At 33.5% G+C, this 24,717-nt stretch overlaps 13 protein-coding genes across 13 annotated transcripts; 5 read left to right on the top strand and 8 right to left on the bottom strand.

Moving 5' to 3' along the window:
- Positions 1 to 701: 701 nt before the first annotated feature.
- On the top strand, positions 702 to 1,895 carry TOH1 (Toh1p; the record flags this gene model as incomplete). The annotated part of the gene is made up of 1 exon (XM_041550627.1): positions 702 to 1,895. One exon carries the CDS (start codon positions 702 to 704, stop codon positions 1,893 to 1,895), a length of 1,194 nt encoding a protein of 397 aa, XP_041406561.1.
- Positions 1,896 to 2,134: 239 nt separating this feature from the next.
- Positions 2,135 to 3,904, bottom strand: CPS1 (Gly-Xaa carboxypeptidase; the record flags this gene model as incomplete). The annotated part of the gene is made up of 1 exon (XM_041550626.1): positions 2,135 to 3,904. The coding sequence occupies one exon, from the start codon at positions 3,902 to 3,904 to the stop codon at positions 2,135 to 2,137; it is 1,770 nt and encodes a 589-aa protein (XP_041406560.1).
- A 1,243-nt stretch (positions 3,905 to 5,147) lies between these two features.
- RFA3 (Rfa3p) lies at positions 5,148 to 5,507 on the top strand (the record flags this gene model as incomplete). Its single annotated transcript, XM_041550625.1, has 1 exon — positions 5,148 to 5,507. One exon carries the CDS (start codon positions 5,148 to 5,150, stop codon positions 5,505 to 5,507), a length of 360 nt encoding a protein of 119 aa, XP_041406559.1.
- Positions 5,508 to 5,672: 165 nt separating this feature from the next.
- Positions 5,673 to 6,500, bottom strand: KABA2_04S12628 (uncharacterized protein; the record flags this gene model as incomplete). Its single annotated transcript, XM_041550624.1, has 1 exon — positions 5,673 to 6,500. The coding sequence occupies one exon, from the start codon at positions 6,498 to 6,500 to the stop codon at positions 5,673 to 5,675; it is 828 nt and encodes a 275-aa protein (XP_041406558.1).
- A 1,456-nt stretch (positions 6,501 to 7,956) lies between these two features.
- KABA2_04S12606 (Kre9p) lies at positions 7,957 to 8,787 on the bottom strand (the record flags this gene model as incomplete). The annotated part of the gene is made up of 1 exon (XM_041550623.1): positions 7,957 to 8,787. The coding sequence occupies one exon, from the start codon at positions 8,785 to 8,787 to the stop codon at positions 7,957 to 7,959; it is 831 nt and encodes a 276-aa protein (XP_041406557.1).
- A 1,210-nt stretch (positions 8,788 to 9,997) lies between these two features.
- SWI3 (Swi3p) lies at positions 9,998 to 13,915 on the top strand (the record flags this gene model as incomplete). Its single annotated transcript, XM_041550622.1, has 1 exon — positions 9,998 to 13,915. One exon carries the CDS (start codon positions 9,998 to 10,000, stop codon positions 13,913 to 13,915), a length of 3,918 nt encoding a protein of 1,305 aa, XP_041406556.1.
- Positions 13,916 to 14,451: 536 nt separating this feature from the next.
- On the bottom strand, positions 14,452 to 15,006 carry RPL17B (60S ribosomal protein uL22; the record flags this gene model as incomplete). Its single annotated transcript, XM_041550621.1, has 1 exon — positions 14,452 to 15,006. One exon carries the CDS (start codon positions 15,004 to 15,006, stop codon positions 14,452 to 14,454), a length of 555 nt encoding a protein of 184 aa, XP_041406555.1.
- A 905-nt stretch (positions 15,007 to 15,911) lies between these two features.
- Positions 15,912 to 16,751, top strand: ATG27 (Atg27p; the record flags this gene model as incomplete). Its single annotated transcript, XM_041550620.1, has 1 exon — positions 15,912 to 16,751. The coding sequence occupies one exon, from the start codon at positions 15,912 to 15,914 to the stop codon at positions 16,749 to 16,751; it is 840 nt and encodes a 279-aa protein (XP_041406554.1).
- Positions 16,752 to 16,992: 241 nt separating this feature from the next.
- On the bottom strand, positions 16,993 to 17,337 carry PFD1 (prefolding complex chaperone subunit; the record flags this gene model as incomplete). The annotated part of the gene is made up of 1 exon (XM_041550619.1): positions 16,993 to 17,337. One exon carries the CDS (start codon positions 17,335 to 17,337, stop codon positions 16,993 to 16,995), a length of 345 nt encoding a protein of 114 aa, XP_041406553.1.
- A 362-nt stretch (positions 17,338 to 17,699) lies between these two features.
- ATP12 (ATP synthase complex assembly protein ATP12) lies at positions 17,700 to 18,701 on the top strand (the record flags this gene model as incomplete). The annotated part of the gene is made up of 1 exon (XM_041550618.1): positions 17,700 to 18,701. One exon carries the CDS (start codon positions 17,700 to 17,702, stop codon positions 18,699 to 18,701), a length of 1,002 nt encoding a protein of 333 aa, XP_041406552.1.
- A 128-nt stretch (positions 18,702 to 18,829) lies between these two features.
- On the bottom strand, positions 18,830 to 21,235 carry RBH1 (Rbh1p; the record flags this gene model as incomplete). Its single annotated transcript, XM_041550617.1, has 1 exon — positions 18,830 to 21,235. One exon carries the CDS (start codon positions 21,233 to 21,235, stop codon positions 18,830 to 18,832), a length of 2,406 nt encoding a protein of 801 aa, XP_041406551.1.
- Positions 21,236 to 21,784: 549 nt separating this feature from the next.
- On the bottom strand, positions 21,785 to 23,041 carry MNN11 (alpha-1,6-mannosyltransferase; the record flags this gene model as incomplete). The annotated part of the gene is made up of 1 exon (XM_041550616.1): positions 21,785 to 23,041. One exon carries the CDS (start codon positions 23,039 to 23,041, stop codon positions 21,785 to 21,787), a length of 1,257 nt encoding a protein of 418 aa, XP_041406550.1.
- Positions 23,042 to 23,642: 601 nt separating this feature from the next.
- GON7 (chromatin DNA-binding EKC/KEOPS complex subunit GON7) lies at positions 23,643 to 24,059 on the bottom strand (the record flags this gene model as incomplete). The annotated part of the gene is made up of 1 exon (XM_041550615.1): positions 23,643 to 24,059. The coding sequence occupies one exon, from the start codon at positions 24,057 to 24,059 to the stop codon at positions 23,643 to 23,645; it is 417 nt and encodes a 138-aa protein (XP_041406549.1).
- Positions 24,060 to 24,717: the final 658 nt, after the last annotated feature.

Here is a 24,717-nt window from a genome sequence, read left to right as displayed (position 1 = left end):
AAAATACCTTAGAAATGTCGTTTCGAGCTTTCCTTTTCTTCGACCCACACACAGAAGCCCACGCATCACCCCGTCCTTTAAATGGAAAAAAAGTAATACGGAAAATTTATTACGGCAGCGGTAACAATAACAACCGTCAGAAAGAGAGAGAGCACGAGTCAGACAGTCAACAAACCTACCGCAAAAATAAAATTTTAAGTGATAAAAAGAAGAACAAAAAGTGAATGCTTAGTTAAGTTTATTTATTTTTAAGAAAAAGGAAAAATAAAAATTTATTCGATGATTTTATTCACTCATTTATGCAATATACTTGTACGTATGTACAAGGTAAAAGAAAAGTCCTTTCATTCGTTTCCTTATTGTTACAGTCCTGTAGACTTAACTTAGTTTCTTCAACACCTTGCGGCTTAAAATTACTTATTAATTGGTTATTTATTTATTTATGTTAATAAATATTTTAAAATCCTTGTTTATCTCTTCTTATATATAGTTATAGACATTTATGTATATTTCAGATATTGTGATTTAATTTTTCTTCAAAGAAGTTTATCCAGCAAGAAAATATTAAAAGCAACAGATAAGTTAGTGACTTCATTATATTACATTTATTTTGTTTATTTTTAAAGGAAATAGATAAAAAAATAAAATAGTGTATACATTAAATTTCTGTGATTGAAATATAATATTACAACTTATACAACATGCAATTAACTCAATCATATGGTCTATTAGCTGCAGCTTCAGCTTTATTAGCTTCAAGTGTATCTGCACAAAAGGCTTACGAAGAACTTTCCTTCGCTAATGTTGGTTTTGCAGGTACTTACTTCCCAGTGAAGAAGCTCTCAGATGTCACCAGTGAAAGTAAATGTACTTGTGAAAGAGGTTCTGCTACTTGGTTCTCTGGTACTAATGCCCCATTGGCCGACCATTTATCCGTTCATTTCCGTGGTCCTTTAAGCTTATCCAAATTCGCGTTTTATACAGCTTCATCCTTTGCTATTGATAACAATGGTAACTCTTCAGATTGGACCCGTGATGCTTATTACGATGCTTCTTCTCAAACAAGTGAAAACTTGACCTTTTTAACTAGAGCAGGTTCCAGTTCTCCATGCCTAGGTAATGCTCTTTCTTACGCTTCAAGTAACGGTACTGGTTACGCCTCTGAATCAACCGTCTTAGCCTCTGATAACTATATTAGTTCTGATGCTGAGTTTACCATTTTCTCTAATACTGCTTGTCCAAAGTCTGGTTACAGTAAAGGTTGTGGTGTCTACAGAGATGATATCCCAGCTTACTATGGTTTCGGTGGTACTACAAAGATGTTCTTATTTGAATTCGAAATGCCAACTGAAAAACAATCCAATAGTTCTACTTTTGAATATTTTGATATGCCTGCGATTTGGTTATTGAACGATCACATTCCAAGAACTTCCCAATATCCAACTAACTCTAACTGTTCCTGTTGGTCTAGTGGGTGTGGTGAATTCGATATCTTTGAAGTCATGAACGGTACTGAAAGAAACCATCTATATTCTACATTCCATACTTTCCAAGGGATTGAGGATCTAGGTACTGGTATTCAATCCGGTGGTTACATTGCTAGAGATACTAGTAGTACCATGATGGGTGGTGTAATCTTTGACTCTGATGGTAATACTGTAGTATTTGTCTCTGACTCTACTACTTTTGATTCTACTGTGACTTACGAACAAGTCAGCAAGTGGTTAAGTGGTGTCTCCAAGACTGAGGAATTATCTACTACTTTGATGACCATCTCTGCTACTGCACCAACTACTACTTCAAAGTCTAATGCAGTCTCTTTCTCAAGATTATCTAACGATTTCGTTTACTATCTATTTGCTTTGGTTGCTGGTGTCTTCCAAGTTATTATGTGAAGAACACAAAAGTAAACTGTGAGGGAACCACCTTCCTACTCCCAATATTAAAAAAAAAAAACTTAAAAAATTTTAATTAGTATTCTTATATAAAATCTATTTTTCTCTCTTCCTTATGTATAGATAGATAATCTAATAACTTCAATGATAATTTCTAGAATTTTTCATAATAAAAACTTAGTACATTATACGTAACTATGTAATAATTTTACTTCAAAGAAAAAAAAGTATTAAACTATCTATTCAAGATCAGAACCATGTTCACTGACGTTGACAATGAACTCGTACACGAATGCAATTGCTGATAAATGGCCTTCCATGTCGACATGTTCGTTGACAGAATGTACAGTTTCCATAATAGTTGGATCCACAATGGAACCAACAAACCTGTAAATGTTCTTGGTTAGATTCCAATAGTATTTAGTATCGGTGTTACCAGAAAACAAACCGGTAGTAACATAGATCTCTTTATCCTCTTCTGGGGTCTTCTTAAAAACACTGTTTTCAAATAGATCCTGGATGGTACCCGCAAGCAAATCCCATACCGGACCTTCATTTGGAGAGATTGGGGCTGGTTCCAAAGGATTGATGGTCCTTAGACTAATGATTCCATTCTCAGTAGTTTCCTTTAATACAACGCCATTGACAGAGACACCATAGTCATGTTGGTCAGCGATTTCGAAAGCATAATCGATATCTCTTTGGACAGTCTCGTTAACATTAGAATGTAGGATGACTCTATGATTAACCAAGAACTTAGTGTCTTCAGGTAAGGCATTGGCCTTGACACCCCCATGAATGATATCCACTGCCAAAGTGGATCTAACTAAATCACGCAACATAGGTTGTTGAGTCAAGAATTCATTAACGTATTCTCTAGCTTTCTTACAAAGTGGAGCCTTAATGATTTTCTTTCTTGTAGTTTTTGGTAATTTTGTAGAATGTTCAGCCATACATTGTAATGCGCCATAAATTGGATTATCTACTCTAAATTCAGAATCAAACGGATTATTTTCTAAAAGTGCAATCAATTCAGCTGCAATACCAATGGTAGTATGAGGTGGTGGAATAGAAGAATGTCCACCATGACCAGAGATGGTGATTTCGACATCGACGTAACCCTTTTCACCATTGACGGGAGTGGCAACAAAGACATTTTCATCGATTTCAGTGATACCTGCACCTTCATCAAGGATAATTAAGATACCATCATCACCATAACGTTCATGGATATGTGGACTTAAGAAACGTGCACCCCAAATACCACTAGCTTCTTCATCAAACCCAACGGACAATAAAATTGAACGACTTGGTACAAAACCATCTTCCAATAATTTTTCTAGAGCTTCCAATTGAGCAACTAATAAATTTTTACAGTCGTTAGAGCCTCTACCCCAAAGTAAATCGGATTCAGGTTCATAATGACCTGCAAAAGGTGGATATTTCCAAGAATCCCAAGTTTCTTTATTCACAGGGACAACATCTTGATGAGACATCATTAAGATTGGTTTTAAATCTGGGTTTTCACCTTCCCAAGTATATAGTAGACCATACTTATTAATCTTTTCCAAGTTTAATTTTGAGTGAACCAATGGGAAAGATTTTTCTAAGAATGTATGTAAGATAACAAAATTAGAATAGAACTCAGGATCTTCTAAAGGATCTGGATTGACATCTTTCACTTCAGTTGAAATTTGAACAGCACCTGATAATCTTTCAATAGATAATTCTTTGTATAAAGGATCGTTTAAGATAGTACCAATCGATTTATTAAATGATGGAATTAAAGGTTCAATCTTTTGACAACCTTTACTCATTGAAGAGAAATCTTCAATTTCATTGGTATCGACATTTGAAAAAGTAATATAATTAGTAACGAATAGAATACCAAATACAAATATACCTCCAATTGAGGCTAATTTACGAACTTTACTATTATAAGTTCTTGGTCTTTGAGCTTCAAAATCTTCAGTAGACAATTTAGAGTCCACAGGTAAATGAATAGCCATCTTGAATACAAAACAAATAAACCCACCTGGTTGGAAATGGATGGATATGACTTACTTTAATTTATTAAATTGCTATATTATCAAAAACTATATTCGTTAGGACAATAACAAACCTCCAGATATATCTTCTTATTTATATATAATTGTATGCAACTGTATTTCTATTTTCAGATGCAGTGAGCAAATATATTATAATAAGTGACTGTTTATTAAAAATAGGTTAGATAAGAAATCTTCTTACTGATAAAAAGAAGAAAAAGATAAAAAGGGGAAGCAGGACAGAGAACAATGTATAAATTATTACAATTTACTAAGACCGGTGAAGACAAGCAACTCTTCCTCTTATCATATAACCACTGCTGTTAGTATCTTTGTTCTCAGCTTCGTTGTAAATATCATCTTACTTTACTTTACCTGCCGGTAGAGCTTCCCTTGACTTTCCTAATCCATGAAATTAATCACAGTTTCAATTGCAACTGAAATTTTCAGTTTGATAAGCACGCCAGAAATAAGAAAAAAAGGTGGAAAATCCGGAAATTTCTGTGGGAGAAACAAAAAGAAAAGTACTCGCTGCACACAATTTGTTCTTCCTCAGTTCGCTGGGTGGCATAACCGAATGCATCGTCTGATGACTAGAGGTGTCTCTCTATACAGTTGTAGATTTATGACAGAAATAACTAAAAATCCAACCTAATAATTGGAGTTAGATGCTCAATCAACATATGATAAAGCTGTGAAGAAAGAGGGTATATGACATTGATGCAACATTTAAGGGGAATATATGGTATTGCACGTATGAATATCTCTCTAGTAGTTCCGCTATAGTCTTAGTAGTTGTTCCTGTTGACAGGGATAGAGAGAGAATTGGATTTATATAATAATGTAAGAACGTAAATAGACATTAAATGACAGTACTCAATATAAAGAGAGGGATAGGCTGAAAGTCACGTGGCTATTCCCTGTTTTCCCTTCCTTTTTATTACTAAGAAACAGGCGTAACAGCACCTTTTTCTCCCTTTTGACGACCTCTATCTAGCCTTGGGTGTTATGGATACGCGTAAATAATTATTACGAGAAACCATTTTAAAAATACAATAATAAAAGAAACACGAATTTAAGAAGGTGGTGGTGATGTTACTATAGATATATTCATTCTAGTTGAAACCTTTAAAAGTCAGAAACACTTACAACAGTATATAACCTAGTTTTCCTACTCCCAAATAGTAATAATAATAAAAAAAGAATGTCTAGTGAGACCCCAAGATTAAGTCCAACAGAAATTTCTAACACAACAGTCTCTATCTTTAGACTGATCGCACAAGTTGTCTCTCAACCGACATCATCCACATTGATATTGAAATCTCCAAGTGATGCAAAGACAGAAGAGATGATAACGTTGAGTAACGTCAAACTTACTATGGCCGACAAAACATACGAAACAGATCAATGGTATGAATTTATTTGTAGAGCAAGTGATTCTGGTGATGTGGGTTTTTTAGTATTGGATTCTGTTAGTTGTCCATTAATGGAAAATGAACAAATGAGTATTAAAGGTGTTGTTGCATTACAAAATCTAGCTAAAAGATTCCCTGATCTATATTAAAGCGTAACATAATAAAATAAAATAAAATAAAATAAAAAAGTTTATATATCTTTATATAATAACTCATATTATAATAAATGGATTAAAAAAACCCCGGAAGCATAACTCATTACAAAATAAATAATACATCAAATATTCATTTTTAACCATATATATATATATAAATTAACGATTTATTTTCCTAACTGATAATGTTTGTCTCTTTGATGGTGGATACCAACCACCGTTATCAGATGGGAAAACTGCTGCTGTTGCATAATTGAAGTCACTCTTGAAAGTATATGACCAACCTTGTGTTATAGTGGTCATTTGTGCTACCGATTTAGCAATCGTGGAATAGTAAGTGACAGCACTAGTTGGATATTTATTCGTCCAAGTTGTCTTCGTCACTGTAGTGTTTGGCTGCAATTGCATTGGTGCAAATCTACTAATACCAGTTTGCAATGTATAAGGAATGGTAAATGATCTAGTATCTACTTTACCACCACCTTTCTTTGGTAAATTATAATCTGCTGTAGGTTCTGTCAATGCAGTAAAAGTATTTGTTCCAATAGCCCCTTCCATATTTTTCAATAAAAATCTGGGACTATAATGAATGGCATAATTATTACTATCGACAATCCCATTAATTTGAAGAAAAAATTGACCAGAACCAACTAAAGTATCTGGGAAACTTATATTGTAATTATAATTCGTTGAAGCATCTTCTTTATTAATACTTTTAGTAAATTGAATAGGACTTAAACTTGAATCGATAGAATATGTACAAGTGAATTTTGAATTTAAACCTGTACATAAATTCACTTTAAATAATTTAACATCTGTTATTAATGGATAATCTGTATTATCTGATAATGCAATCGATATATGAATTTTACCATTTTCTGGTTCATATATATCCCCGGCCTGAGGTTCATTAATTCCAATATCACCTAAAACAAAATGACTGAATTGTAGTAAAAACGTAACTAGTAATAAAGAGAGCTGTGTCATGATTCCTCTCTTTAGAATGAATTGTTGATATCTAACTATATCTTTATATTGGTTTTTTTCCTTTTAATATGTTTTCCAAAACTTTGTATATATATATATAGTGCAATAATTAACTAAAGATAAAACAACACTACCATACTTTAGTTAATAAACATAGTATTGTAAAAGCAAGAAGATTGAAAAGAAAATTAATTATTCTAGTTTTAATTATGGGAAGAGAATAACTATCTCCCTACCCCCCAAATTATGATAAAATAAATAAACAAAATTGATTGTTTTGAAAATACAAGTTATATCCTGTCGTGGTAGTAATATATTAGTTACTAAAAACCACAACATTTACAATACCAGAAGAAGCAGCAATTAAAAAAACCTTTTCGTTCGTGGGTATCTCTTCTTCTGATATTGAATATAATAAATTTTTATTCAATTTTCTCTTGCTGAAACAATTAATAAAGGTAACAATGAACCAATTAAGTAATTACACAACTCTTTCCATAGATGGTCAGTCACTTTCTTACCGGATATGATAAATAAATAATATAAAATAGTATATTACCATTTTTATCAACTACAATGAAAGAGCCGTACACATTGAGCTGTCCACCAAAAAAGATGATTTTCGCTGTGAAATTTTTAGCAAAACAAACAAAAATGGATCACTCCCGGGGCTTTTCACAGGAGCAGATCCCACCCCAGACTGTCAATAAAGGAGGTCAAATAAACTGATAAACAAGATGAACTTTTATGCACGTTTACAGAACAACATTTTTATTACTTTGAATTGTTTCAACCAATATAACGAAGTACAGCGAGGACAACGAAAATTGTTGTGCATGGTGTATGTAAGTCAGTGCAGACGGCCTTGTTCATTTACTACAATATGGTCTTTTTGCTATTATTGCTATATATTTTTTAGAAGTGAATGTGTTCTCTGTTTGACAAATATAATATGAAAAAAGGATCCTTCGTGGGTTTGGTTATTTCGCAGTCATATTCTATGTAAGAGGTATATATATATATACATGCTTGGAAGGCTTACTTAAAAGAAAATAATTTTCTTGGTTTTTATTAAAAAAAATATGATGTAATATAATATGAACAGCTTTTTTTTTTCTTTCTTTAAAGGTATGCTACTGTCATATATATTTGAGTACATTAACTTGTAACAATAAAATGATCTCTATTCTATGTCAGGATTCGAATTATTTCTCTTCAACCTCTGGCAACCACTACAATCCAGATAAAAAAAGACTCAAATTATAAATATATTTGAATACATGTGGAAAATAACATCAATAATAAGTAAGAAAATGAAATTTATTTTTTTATTTTATAATGGATATTGAATATTTTTGTTATATGGTTATTGTATTTATTTGTTTTTAAAGAATCGTACTTAAGAAAAATTTATGAGACAATTGTTAAAAGAACTAATTTTCGTCTGATCGTCCAACTAATTATTGACTTTTCTGACTGATAGACTTTGTCTCTTTGAAGGTTCATACCAACCACCATTATCAGATGGACATGCAGCCACAGTAGCATAATTATAATCACTAATGAAAGTGTATGACCAACCTGGTGTAATGGTAGTCTTTTGTTGAAAAGATTTTCTCATGGTGGAATAATATGTGACAGCACTAGTTGGATATTTATTCGTCCAAGTTGTCTTTGTCACTGTAGTATTTGGCTGCATTTGCATTGGAGCAAATCTACTAATACCTGTTTGTAAGGTATAAGGAATGGTAAATGATCTAGAATCAATACTTCCACCAGCACCTTTCTTTGGTAAATTATATTGAGCAGCTGGTGCGGTTAAACCAGTATATGTGTTTGTACCAACAGACCCTGCCATATTTTTTAAAAGAAATCTGGGACTATAATGAATGGCATAGTTATTAGCATCGACTAACCCATTAATTTGAAGGAAGTATTGACCAGAACCTACCACAGAACTTGAGAAAGTTACATTATAACCGTACAAGACAGTGGAATCATCCTCTGTGCTGATAGTCTTCTTTAATTGGGCTGGACTCAACTTTTGTGTTATAGAATATGGACAGTTCATAGCACCACTTGGACCTGTACATATTTTAATCTTAAACAAATTGACATCAGAGACCGTAGGATAATCTGTATTGTCTGAGAATTGGATAGGAATCGTAACCTCACCACTACTTGGTGAATAAGTATCACCAGCTTCTGGTTTAGTGATAGAAATATCAGCTAATGCGATGTGGCTTAACTGCGCCAATACAATAATGATTGACTGTAACAATAGCATACTGAATTTTCTTCTTCTAGTTTGACCTGTGGTGATTATTAATAGAAACAACGATAGGATATCAGTTATAACTTCGAAATGTGAAAAAAGATCACTAACGTACTATTAAATGAGTTGGTTAAATAGTGATGGATGCAAACAGACCGTTTGTTTTCTTGATCGTAATCGTAATTATTATTATGTACGTGTTGTGGCTATGTAAAAATTCCTTGTTCTCACCACTTCAAAAAAAAAAATTCTTTGCCTCGTTATTTTTGTATTACGCGAGCTAAGAATAGTTAGTTGTTCCTTCGTAATTTATAAAAGACGCGGACTTTCTGTTTTGCAATCGTTAGTACTGCTAGAGTGATGGAAGCATCGTTTCTATTAAAAGTGTATCTAGTCTTGTTGTATTTGCCTTGTACACATCTGGTTGTTGAATGAGTATATATCTATATGTGTGTGTAGTCTGAATTATGTAACTTATCTTAAATTTGTGATCTGATCGGTGATTGGAAAGACTATATATGCTTGTCGGGAAAGAGAGAGATCTATATACCATTTCTATAACTTAGCACATGTGCATTATATCAATACATACACATCTACAAAGACAGAAACACTCTATAATATGATTAGTTACTAGTTTATTATTTTGAAATGAGCCCTCACGTGATACATCATACCATCACTCTCCACGACTAGGTAAAGTTGTTTAAAAAAAACAAAAAAAACAGAATTTTTCTTTCAAGATTAAAAAATAATAAGCGCAACGTAAATAAACAATTTGAGTAAGGGAAAAGTGTGCTCACCTAATGGCAAAATTGTCAGGAAGAATTAAGACAAGAGAAAAAGGAAGGTCAGTAAAGAGGCAATCGTTACACACAAGATACTATCTGATATTTCGTTCTGTTGTTACTTTGAGAATACGACTAAGAAAAAAAAAGGTTTACAGTGTATATATTACAAGGTGTTTTCTCAACTTGTTTCAGTGTAAGATATTTTTTCGTTTGGTGTCACATTTTTAATATTTTATATTCTAATCAACATTGCACTTTATAATAGGAAAGAGAGAAGGAAATCACACCTATTTTATTTCGGTTCCCTCTTTTTATTTTTAATTTTAGAAAGAGAACAACGTTTTCCTCCAAATTTAAACTAAATCATATAGTATTTTTTTTTTGGAAAAGAGTAAGAGTGACATCGTGGGAGAAAAACAACTATAATAACGATGGATTTATTTAATACAGAAGGAGATGAATCATCATCGCATGAGAACAACGTCATTGATCAATTGGGTAATAACAACGAATTCGGTATGGATAATGAGGATCAAAATTCTACTATTGAAGATACTTTGAATGTCAATCAAGAACGCCAAAATGATGAACATTCTATATTGGAAACAGAAGAAACAGTATCACCAGATAATGATAATAATAGTAATGATGAAGATAATAATACATCGACAACAGCAGATCATTCATTTGTGACAGCAACTGCTATTAATAATTCACACGACGACGATAAATTAGAACAAAACAATGCTTCTTCATCAACCAATATTATTGAAAGCAAGGATAGTAATGCCGAAGGTGAAGATACAAGGGATAATAAAAACATAAGCACAGAAAATCCTGTATCTGAAGAGAAAGATGACGATGATGACAATGATGTTGACATGTCAAAGGATAATCTCGAAAACAATATCGAAGATAATAGTAAAAAAATGACAAAGAATACTGATACGATAGTGCAACCACAAATATCCCAACCAGATAACAACAATTCAACAAATATCGGAGAACAAGATTCGACTTCAGAAGTAACTAATGGAAACAACGACACTGAAAAAGGATCTCCTAATGATGATAACCAAGAAGATGATGAAGAAGAAGAAGAAGAAAAAGAGAAAAAAGATGCAGACATAGCCGACAATGAAGGGGAGAATGATGTAGATATGACTAGCGATGAAGAAAAGAATGTCAATATAAATGATGACGTTGACGATAACGATAACGATGATGAGGATGAACGAATGGATGATATCCCTGAACAGGAGAGTGACGCCGATACTGACACTCCAAAGATGCCCGATTACAGAAACCATGAAATAACGGATGGCGTCACGGTGACAACTTTGAATCAAGAACCGGAGGATAAAAACAACATCACAACCAATGACGAAGATGTTATTGATAACAATAATAACTCATTATTAGGTGATATAAATAGCCTCGAAAATCAGAATAAGGATAATTTAGGATTGAATACAGGCGAAGATGATGAGGAAGAAGAAGAAGAAGAAGAAGAAGAAGAAGAAGAGGAGGAGGAAGAAGGTGAAGAAGCGGATGATGAAGACAATAATGAAGAGACGCATAGAGAAAAAAGTACAGATTTTGAAGGGTCACCCTCCGTGGCAATAAATGAATCAGAAACTACCAGTCCTGCAACATTAAGCGCCCAAACACCTCAAATAATTACAGAAACCCAGTCTGATTATATGAATGAGGAAAATAATATAGACTCAACTATATCACAGGGTGATTCGACGTCAGTGGTTCAAGGCAATACAAACGACAACGGAATATTAGAATCGACAGACGAATACAACCATGATATTAAAACAACATCAGAGCACCATACAATGCAGGATACTGAAGAAACGCTAACCAATGTTGAAAAATCTGCCCAAGAAACTGTAACTGTTCCCCCCAATTCTAATTCTAATCAATCTAGTGTACAAGAACAGCCTACATTGAAACATAATCCAAATAAAGTAGATGATGGAATTATAATACCACAAACGCATGAAATTATCATACCAAGTTATTCAACGTGGTTCAATTTAAGAAAAATACATCAAATTGAAAAAAAATCTTTACCAGAATTTTTCACAATCAGAATTGCATCAAAGACTCCTGAGATTTATATGAAATATAGAAATTTCATGATAAACTCTTATAGACTGAATCCAAACGAATATTTCAGTGTCACAGCAGCAAGAAGGAATCTATCAGGTGATGCCGCATCAATATTCAGAATTCATAAATTCCTAATGAAGTGGGGGTTGATAAATTACCAAGTCAGTGCTAAACAGCTACCAAAAACTGTTGAACCACCGTATACCAATGAATTTTCTACCAAACATGACGCTCCAAGAGGAATTTTCCCCTTTGAAAGTTACAAACCATCTGTACAATTACCAGACATGGCAAAGCTAAAGAAAATGATGGACGTGGAAGATGAGCGTAGCACTTTGTACAAGTATTTAAATCAGGAAAAGAAACGTACCTTTTCAGAACTAGAGAAAAATGAGTTGCAAACTCTCCAGTCTAGCAAAGATAATGAAATAGCCCATACAACTACATTAATTGCACAAAAAAATGAGGTGAGACCTACCAAAAGACCAAATATTTTAGACAATGTTAGTGTCCCATCAGAAAAAATAAAATGGGAAAGAGAAGATTTGAAGAAATTATTATTTGGTATTCAAACTTATGGATCCGATTGGTACAAGGTCGCCAAACACGTAGGGAATAAGACACCAGAACAATGTGTGCTAAGGTTTTTACAATTACCAATTGAAGACAAATTTTTATACCAAGATCGAAACAATTTACCAGGAAATGACGTTAAAAAAGAGAAAAACTCTGTAGTTAATGTAGGTGAGCTAGGACCACTGAAGTTTGCTCCCCACCTTCCATTCTCGAAAAGTGAAAATCCAGTTCTATCTACAATTGCATTTTTGGTAGGGTTAGTTGATCCAAAGGTAGTCCAACAAATGACTGACCGTGCTATTCGTTCAATGGAAGATCAGGAGAAAGAAAATAATACCGAAAATGATATTTGGAGCGAGAAGAAGATAAACGTTAGTGCTGATGATAAGGTTGAGAAAGTGAACAATAAAGATAATGTCAATTCTGAAACTGAAAAGAAGGAACAACTACAAACAATATCAGCCGAACAACCTGCTGTAACTGAAGTAGACACAACCAAAACCAATGCTGACCATGCCTCAGAGGAACATGACGAGAAAAAACTAGATATTACCCTAAAAGATAAAGCACCCCCTACTACAGAAGAAATTGGAAATGATGCGATGAATGTGGGTTCGACTGTACCTCGTACTGTGCCCATAGATGTTGAAATGACTGACAATATAACAGAACCACTGAATACTAGAGAAAGCAGTAGTGATAATACTGATGCATTATTTGGCGATGATAATAGTGATGAAGATATGTTGGCAGAGGAGGACAAAAAAGATGAGTCTAAAATTGCTGTTAGGACAGAACCTTCAGGTTTACCAGAAATGGCCACTGAACCTGACAAAACAAAGGATGACACAGTATCAGCTGTAATAGATCAAAACAAGGAGGACCAATTTGAAATTAAAGCGAAGGCAGAAGATCTGTCTAGCAATGTCGATACAAAGAATATAGATGTAGACACAAAAACTGACGACACGGCAGAGGAAGAGGCTGAAAAGACTAGTGAAACAACAGAACCGGAGGTTGTCTTAGAAACTTTAGTTGAGATGAGAAGCTCTACAAAACCAGCAATTGAAAAGAACGAACCTTCTAAGGAGTTACATACCAAAGAATATAACGATGTGAAGGAAGGTTCTGAAATTGCTATAGCATCTTTGGGTGTTCGTTCTCATGTTTTTGCTAATAATGAAGAAAGACAAATGAATAAGTTGGCTAATCAAATGATTCAAATTCAACTCGAAAAACTGGAAACCAAATTGAAGATATTTGACAAGTTAGAAAGATCCTTGGAATTTGATAAGAAGAAATTAGAAAGAAAACAAGAAGAATTTTTGGTGCAACGTTTAACATTTGCGAAGAGTTCGAACTTACTGGTTAAAAAGTTTGACAAGGCATTGGATTTATTAAACGATACCCATTCTGAGGGTTCTACAGGAACAAACAATGTCGATGAATCAACAATTAAATCCTTGACGTCATCTGTTAATGAAATGAAGCAACTGTTATCGAGACCACTTTATCTAAGTTTTGGTTCCAAGGTAGACGGTCCAAAATCGTCCAACAATGAGGAAACAAGCACTACTGAAGATCTAGAAAATGGAATGAAACCAATTTCTATTGAAAACCCTCAAGTTTATAGATATTGGTCAGCTTAACTGCACTCTACGAACAAATATCTAATACTGAACATGTGTCTTGTCCGATATAGTATGCACATAACACAATTCTTTTATATATAGATATATATTAGAATGTCCCTCCCTATGAGAGATCATTTGTAACAGTAGTAAAAATCAAATAATAAAAATAATAATTTACTTTGTAATAAATCTACATCCCTTAATATCACTGTGGTGTTTATTACCCTTTTCTTAATAGGAAATGTCTTTATAGTAAGTTACTTGCTACCTATAAATGAAATAAAATGGGAATCATGATGAATTACTTAATTACTAATGTTTAATTTTTTTAATTTTTCTTATAAAAAAGATGATGTTATATAGATATTTAAAGATAGTGGATAGAAATCTACAACAAATGAAGTAGTGAGTACCAAAAAAATCTTAAGTATAACAATATGAGTGATATGCCTAATTATTCTAATTTTCTTGTTTCTTCTCCCTTTGTTAGTTTTGTTTTTATTATATTAATATTGATTTATTATTATTATTATTAAACTGTAGATAACTGTTTAAACGGTGATACGCTTTTGGGAAGCGATTCTACCTCTTTGTCTGGAAGTGTATCTAACAACCTTCTTTTCAGTAGCCTTGGCAATAGTTTGTTCCTTTTCAGTGACAACTAGTTCGATGTGAGATGGAGAGGATTCGTACTTGTTGATTCTACCGTGAGCTCTGAAAGTTCTTCTTCTTTGTTTTGGAGCTTGGTTGACTTGAATGTGAGAAACGTATAGCTTGGTGGCGTCTAGACCCTTGGCTTCAGCATTGGCAGCAGCGTTTTGCAATAGACCTTGGATGAACTTGACGGACTTAGCTGGCCATCTAGCCTTAACAACACCGAATTCCTTACCTTGGGCAGTTCTACCGATGGAAGAGTTGAATCTTCTGAATGGAATAGCTCTTTGGTGATCTAGAACTTGTTCTAGGTATTTTTGAGCTCTGGTTAATTCCCAACCGCTGATAGCTTGAGCAGCTTCTCTAGTGTTCTTGAAAGAAACACGTAGGTAGGAACCACGAGCAGAAGCAGACTTAGCTGGGTTAGTAGATGTAGCACCGTATCTAGCCATTTCTAATTATTTGTTTCGTTGGTTACTTTAAATTGTCAAAAAGTAAACAAGTTTAACACAATGAAAAACTATATACAATATTTAAATAACCAATATAGTAATATATTAATTAATTACTATTAACTATATTCAATAGTATAATTGGCAATGAAAACTCTATCAAAGTGTTCTAATTTGGTACTAACAAAGCCTTAGATTAGGTATCAAGAGTAGACTATACTAAGGACAGATGAGAGAATGGAATACAACTACTAAATTGATCGATGGGTGACGAAGTCGCATCACTGTCTCGTTACAAAAAGCCAGTGAGTGATACTGCTAGAAAGGATGTTAGAATGAACCGAGCCAGGAGTATATTGTGTGGATCAGCCGAGCTTCCTTGGACTGTCAGCCTAAGGATATGAGAGTGGTACCAGTGAAAACCCAGTTCCAATGGAGAAGTGCCCCTATGTCGTGGAAATCCTAATGGGAGCACCAGTAAAGAAAGTGAAATTTTCATCTTTCGGTCTTCCCAGGTACTCTCTTGCGTTGTGCGCGGGCCGAAAATTTCCGGATTCTGAATTTGTTTTCATTTTTCAAAAAAACAAAAAACAATAAATAAAATGCTACAAATTATTGAGCGTGTAAAGATGTAATAGTGGGTGCACGGGTGAGAATTATAAAAACAGTCCAACTGCTTTGAAACCAAAAACCGAAAATAAAACCGAAAGTTGAACCTTCGCTGTCAAGAGGGGGAAATTAATTAGGAAATAATTGCAACAGGTAATTAGAGAGACAATCAGATAAGAGAAAGGGAAGTAAAACATTCATACTCGTTTATTGTAATAAAGAAATTTATATCTTAGCTACAATTATATTCAATTAGAGGTTTAAAAATTTGAATTTTTCCAGACTTAAACAGAAAAATGAAATTAAATAGTGCTTTTTGCGTGTTTCTCTTAGGAAGTGGTTTGCCGCTGGTCCAAGGTTTACAATGTTCATCTCACGATGTATTAAAGAAATTCCAATTGGATAAGCATATCTCAAAGGGTATTACTAATAAGGAGACTCCACCTAGTGAAACTACACAAACCTGGTGGGTTAATCCATGTTCCGAAAATAAGGATAATGTTGAAATTCCTTCAGAATGTAATAGCAATGACATCCTCTGTGGTATAACAGAAGTGAAATTACCAAATAAGGATAAAATAGTTACACAGATCATTGATTTTAACAAAAATGTTGCATTCAGCGTTGAAGAAGTTGATAGCCAATTGACTTTAAGTTTTAAGGGTGCTAGATGGGGTTCAAGTAACATTGATGCTAAAATAGAATACCAATGTAATAATAACATGTACGATGATGAAATAACTTATAGTACCATGGAAGATGATGTCATTAGTTTATCTATAGAGGGTCCATCTGGTTGTCTAAAGGATAATTCTAATGATGACAATGATAATAACAATGACAATAATAATAACGATAATAACAACAATAAGAACAGGAAGAACAAAGATTCAAATAGCAGCGGATTCTCATGGTTTACTTGGTTAATTATATATGCTTTATTATTCACTGTGATATACTTAATGATTGTCTCATACATGAATACAAGAGGCGGTTCATTCGATGATTTCCGTAATGAATTCATTGAACGTACTACTCAATTTGTAACGTCACTTCCAACTTTTGGCAAAGAGGTTGCAGCAAAGATATTCGGAAGTACATCTTCTTCTCAAAGAGGTGGTTACAGTGCTGTTTAATCATGATATCACTAGATAGAGAAATAAATATTATTTGAATTAATTATCATAATTACTATATATACACACACACTTTTTTTTGCCTGCAACAGTTTATCGTTATATATATATAATTGACATATATTATAGTAATATTGTACAATTTAGTTATCTATGCTATAATTTTAATATTTATCCATTAATAATAACGTTCATTTATATATATCAACTTTTTTTCCTGAATGCACATCAAAAAAGTAAACTAATTACTCTCCTTCTCCACAAATTGCTTCAAATTATCCACGACTTTCTCCACACTCGTCTCTAAGTACTTTTGCTTTATGGTTAGGTTTTTCTTTTGATCGTTTATGATACCTTCATCATGTTCTAAATCTGCCATATATTTTGATTTATCCTGTAATATAAAAGTTCTACCGCAGGATCTCCATACTTCCTCCGTAGGATATGAATCCAATTCCTTAGCTGTAAGTTGTGCAATTTTTTCTTGCTTTTCTAAATGCGCTAATTGTTGGTTAGCTGAATCTAATTGAGTCTTATAGGACCTCAGGCTGTTCGTTAGATCACGAATTAAGTTTGGTTGTGACATAGCGTATAAATGAGGTATCTAACTTGGTGTATTTCTATGGAAATGACTTGATAAACAATAAATGTAAGGTTATTCTAATACGTAAGATTACCAAATACTTCTAATCGTTCTGTTTACCTTTATGATTCATGCAGACTGTCTTTTATTTCTTTGTTAAGCTTTCATTATTTTTACTCTTATTTTTTTTTGTTTGGTTATCACACGCTTAGAAACTTTTAATTAGATAAAGTTAGATAAATTAAGGAAAATTTGAAACGAGAGAGGTAATATAGAAGTACTGATAGTCCTAGATTAATTAACACTGGCGATTCAATAGTTACTACATTTTACAATTAGTAATACCCACGACAAATTATTAAACTATGTTAACTCGCATTTTGAAAGTTGGCCGCACATCCATAAGGGTCAGGGGTGCATTCCCAATACGATCCATATGGACTTTACAACCATTATTGAACTCAAATTCATCCCCTTTGGGGGTAGACCGTTCTGTAGAATCCAATGTTAAATCTGAAACCAACAGGCTTGCAAAAGGTGGTAAGAAATTTTGGGAAAACGTTACACTATCCGTCACACCAAATAGAGAAATTCAATTGGAACTAGATTCCAAACCTATCAAGACACCATTAGGTAATAAACTGGCATTCAATGAAAGCAAGAAACTTTTGGCACTTCTATTACAAAAAGAATGGGAAGCTGTATCAGAGTCGACGGTCAAACAACACGCACTACCCTTAACTTCGTTGGTTTCAAGATGTATCGACCTCGAAATTACAAATGGACCGAATAGCGATGTTGAATTAAGAACTAAAATTGGAGGTGACAGATCTTCGATCAACAAAGATTTATTAAGATACCTGGATACAGACACATTGTTAGTCTTCTCTCCGAGAGATGAATACGAAGGAGACCTAAGAGCCGCTCAGGATGAATTGTATTTACCAATAATTAAGTCAATGGAAGAATTTTTAACAGATAATTATGCTGATGCGCACAAGACAGTGTCCTTAAGAATATTAGATGCTGATATCCATGGACTAAGAGGTAATGCCCAAGACCCAGCTACAAAAGCTGCTGCTACCACATATTTGGATAGTCTCTCTTTATGGAATCTGGCTGTATTCGAAAAGACCGTCTTATCGACTAAATCTTTCATTTGTGGTATTCTATTATTACAAAATAAGGCTAAACATAACAACGTTAATAATCTTAAATATTCTGTTGATGATATAGTGAGAGCGTCCACATTGGAGACAATATATCAAACGGAACGGTGGGGTGAAGTTGAAGACACACACGATGTGAGTAAACGTAACATAAAACGTAACGTTAATGCTGCATCTATAGTAGCATTCAATAAGTAGTAACTACTAAATTAGTTACAAGTAAATGATTCATGTAAATATTATTATCATTCCGTATATATAAATTTAACTTACATATTCTATGCATATTCGTCATTAGTCGTCATTGTAACCATATAAGTGCGTTGCTATATAATAAGATTGTATATTTCATTCGCTACATTTTGGTTAGTAAATTCAAATAACCTACCTTCTTGTGTGTTGGTCAATGAAATTCCTGTATTTCCAAGCCTTCCGATATTATATTGGAGGGAGGAAAATTTGTTCTGTCTTTTGTTATTATCTATGAACATAAATATTAATGTTGCTCCATCTTTATGAGTTTGGTCAATGATGGTTATTCTCCCAATACTTGTGGGATACCATCGAGAATCTTTTAAGATATGCAACTTGACTTTAATGTTAGAGATTAGTACTCTCCCATTCTCCAATGATAGTTCATTATTTTGGGATTTTGAAGATGTACTGGTATTGATGTCGCTCCTACTATCTTGAGATATAATCGCTTTATCATATATACAATCCTGGATGAGCCTGAGTAACACATCTGCTTGTGGAGTCCTGATATTCATTACAGTACTGTTCTTTATAGACCCACAGAGAACAGAAGAGTTCTGGAATCGTATTTGAATATCTTGGGCTGTTGCTCTACCAGCCTTACATTTTGTCGTTAACAGAAGTGCAAATGTACAAGAGTGAACATCCATCCCATTGTGATAAAATAGAAGAGGAGAGTTATTGTCAACTGAAATGATTGTAAGTTGCATTTTTTCATCGGTGTCAGGCATTTCCCATGTAGTTCCATTCCAAAATGATATTTTGCTGTTTGGATCTTCAAAAATAGGTAGGTATGAGGAATTAACAAATATATGTAGGTATTCCTCGAATAAATCCGTCTTTGAGGTTGATGAAGGTAAATTATATTGGTGAGAGTTCTCAGGCACAATTGCACTCGAATTAGATGGGTTTTTATCCTGTAAAGTATTACCGTATTCAGATGGCTGGTCAGTTATTTCATTATCGTGGGTGGGTTTTGGACAAAGAAATTCCTCTGAATTATTGACACTACTATTTTCAACTAGATTTTTATTTCCACTCGACACATGCTGAGATGGACTATCATCAAGAATGAGATCCTCCTTTTGCTGCCGAACATTTGAGGGAATTGATAAACACTCTTTTGGGGTATGATGCGGACCTAGAGGAGACTCCTTCAAATTTCTTGCAATGGTGCTGGATCCACCATTTTGTTGTACTTGTTGCTTTTTTATTACAGGTTCTATGAATGGATTTGTACTCAGAGGTGGATTAACAATAGCATTGAGGTCAATAGACTTTGGTAAAGGATTCGATTTATGTAACGAAAACCCTGAACTCTTTCTAGAAATATTATCATTTTTTGGAACCTTCTTAACAGGAGTTTCTGTAAAGTTTGTAAATTCAATTCCAAGTCCAGTTACTTTCTCATCATCAATGAAAGGGTTATTTTTCAATTTTTCACATTTTTCTAAAAAGTTTAGACTAGTTGATGACAGTTTCCTGACGGCTCTATCAATATCTGCCTTAAAGGGTGAAACCACATTACCGTCTGTGTTGAACAATTTTTGAAAACATAATTTCCAGTGTGTATCCCATTGTATTGGATCTACAGAAGTGAGTCTTAATTCTACCCCATTACCAGTAGTTGTTTTTAGTTCATATCCACATTGTAATTCTTGTACCATCTTCAAATCATATTGTCTTATTATAGGAAACAGTAATGAATTTCCCAAATGTAGTAATTGATATTCTCCTTGAACTAATCGTTGCATGAACTGCTTAGGGGTTCTTATCGATGTAGGTAACTCATTAGATTTGACTTTAAATATAGCGATATGGCCATTCTTCAGTTGATAAAGTTCAACCAATTGACTGAATTTATATAATGTGTTCATAGTCATTCTAAAGTATCCCTTTCGTACTATATCCTCATTCCGTATCTTTAATGATGCGACCAAATTATGATTCTTTGATAGTAAGTCTCGCACTTCATCGTATACAGTAATACCATAATTTTCAATCATATAAATCCTTTTGAAACAATTTTCAAAGTTTTCAAGAACTGTTTCCAACTCTATTTCAAGTTGCCCAGTCAATAATCCTTTGTAAAATAATAACTGAGAATATATTTTAAGAATGTAGGTGGTAAAATTTAAATTTAGTCCCTCTCTGAATATACTGAGATTAGTATCTAGGATCAAAGGAATGGATTCTTGAAGAACGTTATTAAAAATACCTAGGGTATTCATTGAGCATAGCCAAACTTCCAAAACTGCTCCTTCTACTTCATAACCATTTAGCGACTTAAGGTACACAACATATTTTTCTATCAAATATTTTATCTGTCCCCTTAGAATAGTAACCGATTTCCGTATACTTCTGTACGGATCTAATTGTGAATTTAATGGAATGCTAAGTGGGTCTGTTATGGATATAAGTTTCCTTAGACTTATTAAATTTTCCTCCTCCTGCTTTTTCAAATGCTCTAAATTCATTGTTATATTGTCATTTACCGCAAGCACCAAACAATAGAAGTTATAAAAGACGATGAAATTGGTGAAAAAGTACCTAGTGGTTTACGTCTATAAGGTCCTTAAGTATAGCCATTTTCCTGATCCTAACAAACATGAGATCTTTCTTTTAGTTGCAACTTCTTTTGGATCTCATACCAAGGAGAAGAAGTTCCATTACCTCCGAGATCTTTCACTTTAATTACAGGAAAATAGTTATTTATCCCTCGAAGGTTAGCATCGCGACACAATTACTAACAGAAAACTTTGCATAGGAAAGACAAAACATCCAACATCAATGAGAAAAGAGAATATTAGGAAAATTCGGGTACGTACTTAGATAGTATATTCTATCAGAAATGCATTTGTTTCTTTGATGATGTATGTAATACATCAAAACAAGTATGCAAGTATATATACATATATACATATTTGTATGGTTATTATACCCTGTCCAAAGATATTTATCTTATATTAAAAAAAATATAAGAGTTTAGTCAAAAGATAATAACAACAATAGAATTTTAGGGAATTCTAAGTTTTCTTTGTTCTAGCATACATGTTGTTGATATACTTGGCACACGTTCCAGCTACTCTACAACCCTTGAAGGATGCGACTAGATCACCTTCGGTGTAATGGAAGGCATCAACTTCATCTTCCGATCTTGTATCGTCGAATTCACTTGCCATGACCTTCGGTACTACTATTGCAGTCTTTGATAACAATTGTGGATGCCATTGCAAGACATGTGCAACAACTGATGGGAAGGATTCTTGCCAACCGTAATCTCTTACTATTGGATCTATTAAAAATTCAAGGAATGCCTTACTGTAGTAATCATTTGATACTACAAATGAAGATAAATCAAGGATACCGTTCTCATCTTGTGGAATTACCATACTGACAGCATTGAAGTCTATATGGTCATATGTTCTAACATTTGAACCTGGTTTTATTGGGACGTTTCTTAATAATGCTAAATCAAGAATATTTTTATCTAATAGATGCTTTTTTAAAGATAGATTTAAGTTCATGATCAAAGAATCTTGGTCAATGAATAAGAAACTCTTGGTACGTGGAAATGCATGTAATGCTGCTCTCATGACTAAAGCTTTATAAAAATCATAATTTGTATCCATGTCTTGATTGCTCATAACAGGTAAAAATTCTTGAATCCAACGGACATAAACACCATATCTATGAATTTGAGCATAGTCAACTCTATTTTGAACAACTTTAACAATATTTTCCAAATCGTACCTTTCAAAATCAACTAATGTAACGATGACAATCTCAGGTTCATCTGATTTCTTACGGTATACCAACTTACCGTGGTCCAAAAATGATTTCTTGACTAAATAAACTTGATCTGTACTCTTCTTTTTCTCTTCATCCGTCAAGGGTTTATCGTCAGCTTTCAAGACATATTGTTTGGTCCCATCAATATCTGCTCTAAACACGTATAAACCTCTAATACCAATTTCTTTTAAAATTGTGGCATGTTCAACGTGAGGAAAAATCAAACGGCTTGATGCAGCTAATTCATTCATGTATAGTCCATGTACCGCTGGATAATTATTAGATGATGTATTATCTCTTGGGTTAAAGAATTTGGAAAAAACGTATAACAATATGCAAAACCCTGTAAATATACTACCGACTCTAATCCATAGATATTTCGTCGTTATATATTTCTTGGTAGAACTTAAGGGAGGGATCCCTAAGGGCCATTGAGATGAATTCTCACTTGCCTTGTGTGATCCTTTCTTCGATTTAGGTTTAAGGACCATTTTTTTGACTATAAGGCCTATAAGAACTAATAACAACAACGCTTAATAGTACTTGTTTTATCTATATGCAAATTAAATTAGTTAAAACTGTTGTAGTTCGAGATAACAAATATTTCTGTTTTGTATCGTTCCCAGTCCTAGTCAATCACCAATTAGTCAATTATTCTATCAAAATTAAACGTGAACACATGCACACACCCTCACTATAACACTTCAATTCAAAGTAACTGAAGAAATTTATAAGAATAATATATTGACAAATATCTGTTTCTATAAATAAAGGCAAATCATAACTTCTGTCAATATAGTTATTGACTGACAGTTTCATAACAATATTTGTATTGACAAAAATTCTTAAGAAAAATTCGGTGATTTTTTTTCTTTTCCTGTTCTACTCAATTCGAGATCGCGAAGAACGATGTTGGAAAGAATCACACATTATAAATATAAAACTACGGCTGAAGGTAGATAGACTATATAACTCTTTATCAAATACCTTAAGATGTATGCAATATTACTGATTGATAGGCAAATTTAAATGAACTGATGTCTAAAGTGAATTTTATATATTGATGCATCTTATTCGTTTCTGCTTCGCACTTCATTTAGCGTTTGTATTTTTCTCTTTCTGATCTTCTGCATCCTCGTCGTCATCGCCATCACCACCATCCAAAAGCTCATTGATTTCATTTTCAATACGTTTCTCTTCCGAGGTATTCTGTATTTTTAATTTCTTGTTCTTTGCCACTTCCATACGTTGAGTTAGGAACTCATTTATATCATCTTGCATTCCTGTTAATTCCATCCGAAGCTTACTTAATGTGGTAGGCTGTTGTGTGGCAGGATTGATTCTAGGGTCAGATGGCTTATCAATATCTACTTGTCCGGCATTCAGCACATATGTACTAGGCCCCGTTGTCTTACCATTGGTAGTGCTATATCTGGAGTTGCCCTCCTTCACAGCGAATAACTTCTCTGTAATGTCTGGAGAAGAATATGTAGCTAAAGGTGATGTCATGTTGATAATATATATGTATGTATCAATTATCGGCAGTTGACTCTCTAGAGAATGAAAAGGGGAGAGTAGTTCCTTTGGTACAATTACATTCTATTTATCATTCATGTATATATTCATATGTTAACGTTATGGATCTTCCTTATTGGAGAAAAAATAGTAGGAAGAATCCGGAATAGCATCTACTCAGTCATCGCTGATCCGGTGAAAAATATTTTAGGATTAAGAACAATCAGCAACTGCGACAATACAACACAAGAAGAGGAGCTATGATAGCTAACATAACCGAAGTATCTTGCTTAAAATAATATTGTACTTGAATAGAAATTTATTAGATATCTGTCCCCAAGGGACTGGCACGTTATGATGCATTTACAATTGAAAAAGTACCTACCTGTTTGCTATTGCGAACTGTTTTATCAGGAATCAGAGGGGGAGGGGGCAGTCGTTTCATAAAAGTCTAATTACATTGTGATTGTTTGTTAGTCCATTTGATGTGATGGGTTGCTCAAAATATGGATCACATATCCTAATATGTCTGATTACTGTAAGACACTGAAAACACCAAGTATATAACAAAAATTTGGAAAACTTGAAGACTTGTAAGAACTATACTATTAATAACAATTATAAGCGATAGGTTGCTACGTCTAATAATGGA

The sequence above is a fragment of the Maudiozyma barnettii genome, assembly GCF_903064755.1.
Source record: "Maudiozyma barnettii strain CLIB 1767 genome assembly, contig: KABA2_04, whole genome shotgun sequence".
NCBI classification, from domain to species: domain Eukaryota; kingdom Fungi; phylum Ascomycota; class Saccharomycetes; order Saccharomycetales; family Saccharomycetaceae; genus Maudiozyma; species Maudiozyma barnettii.
This window is presented reverse-complemented; position numbering and strand designations above follow the sequence as displayed.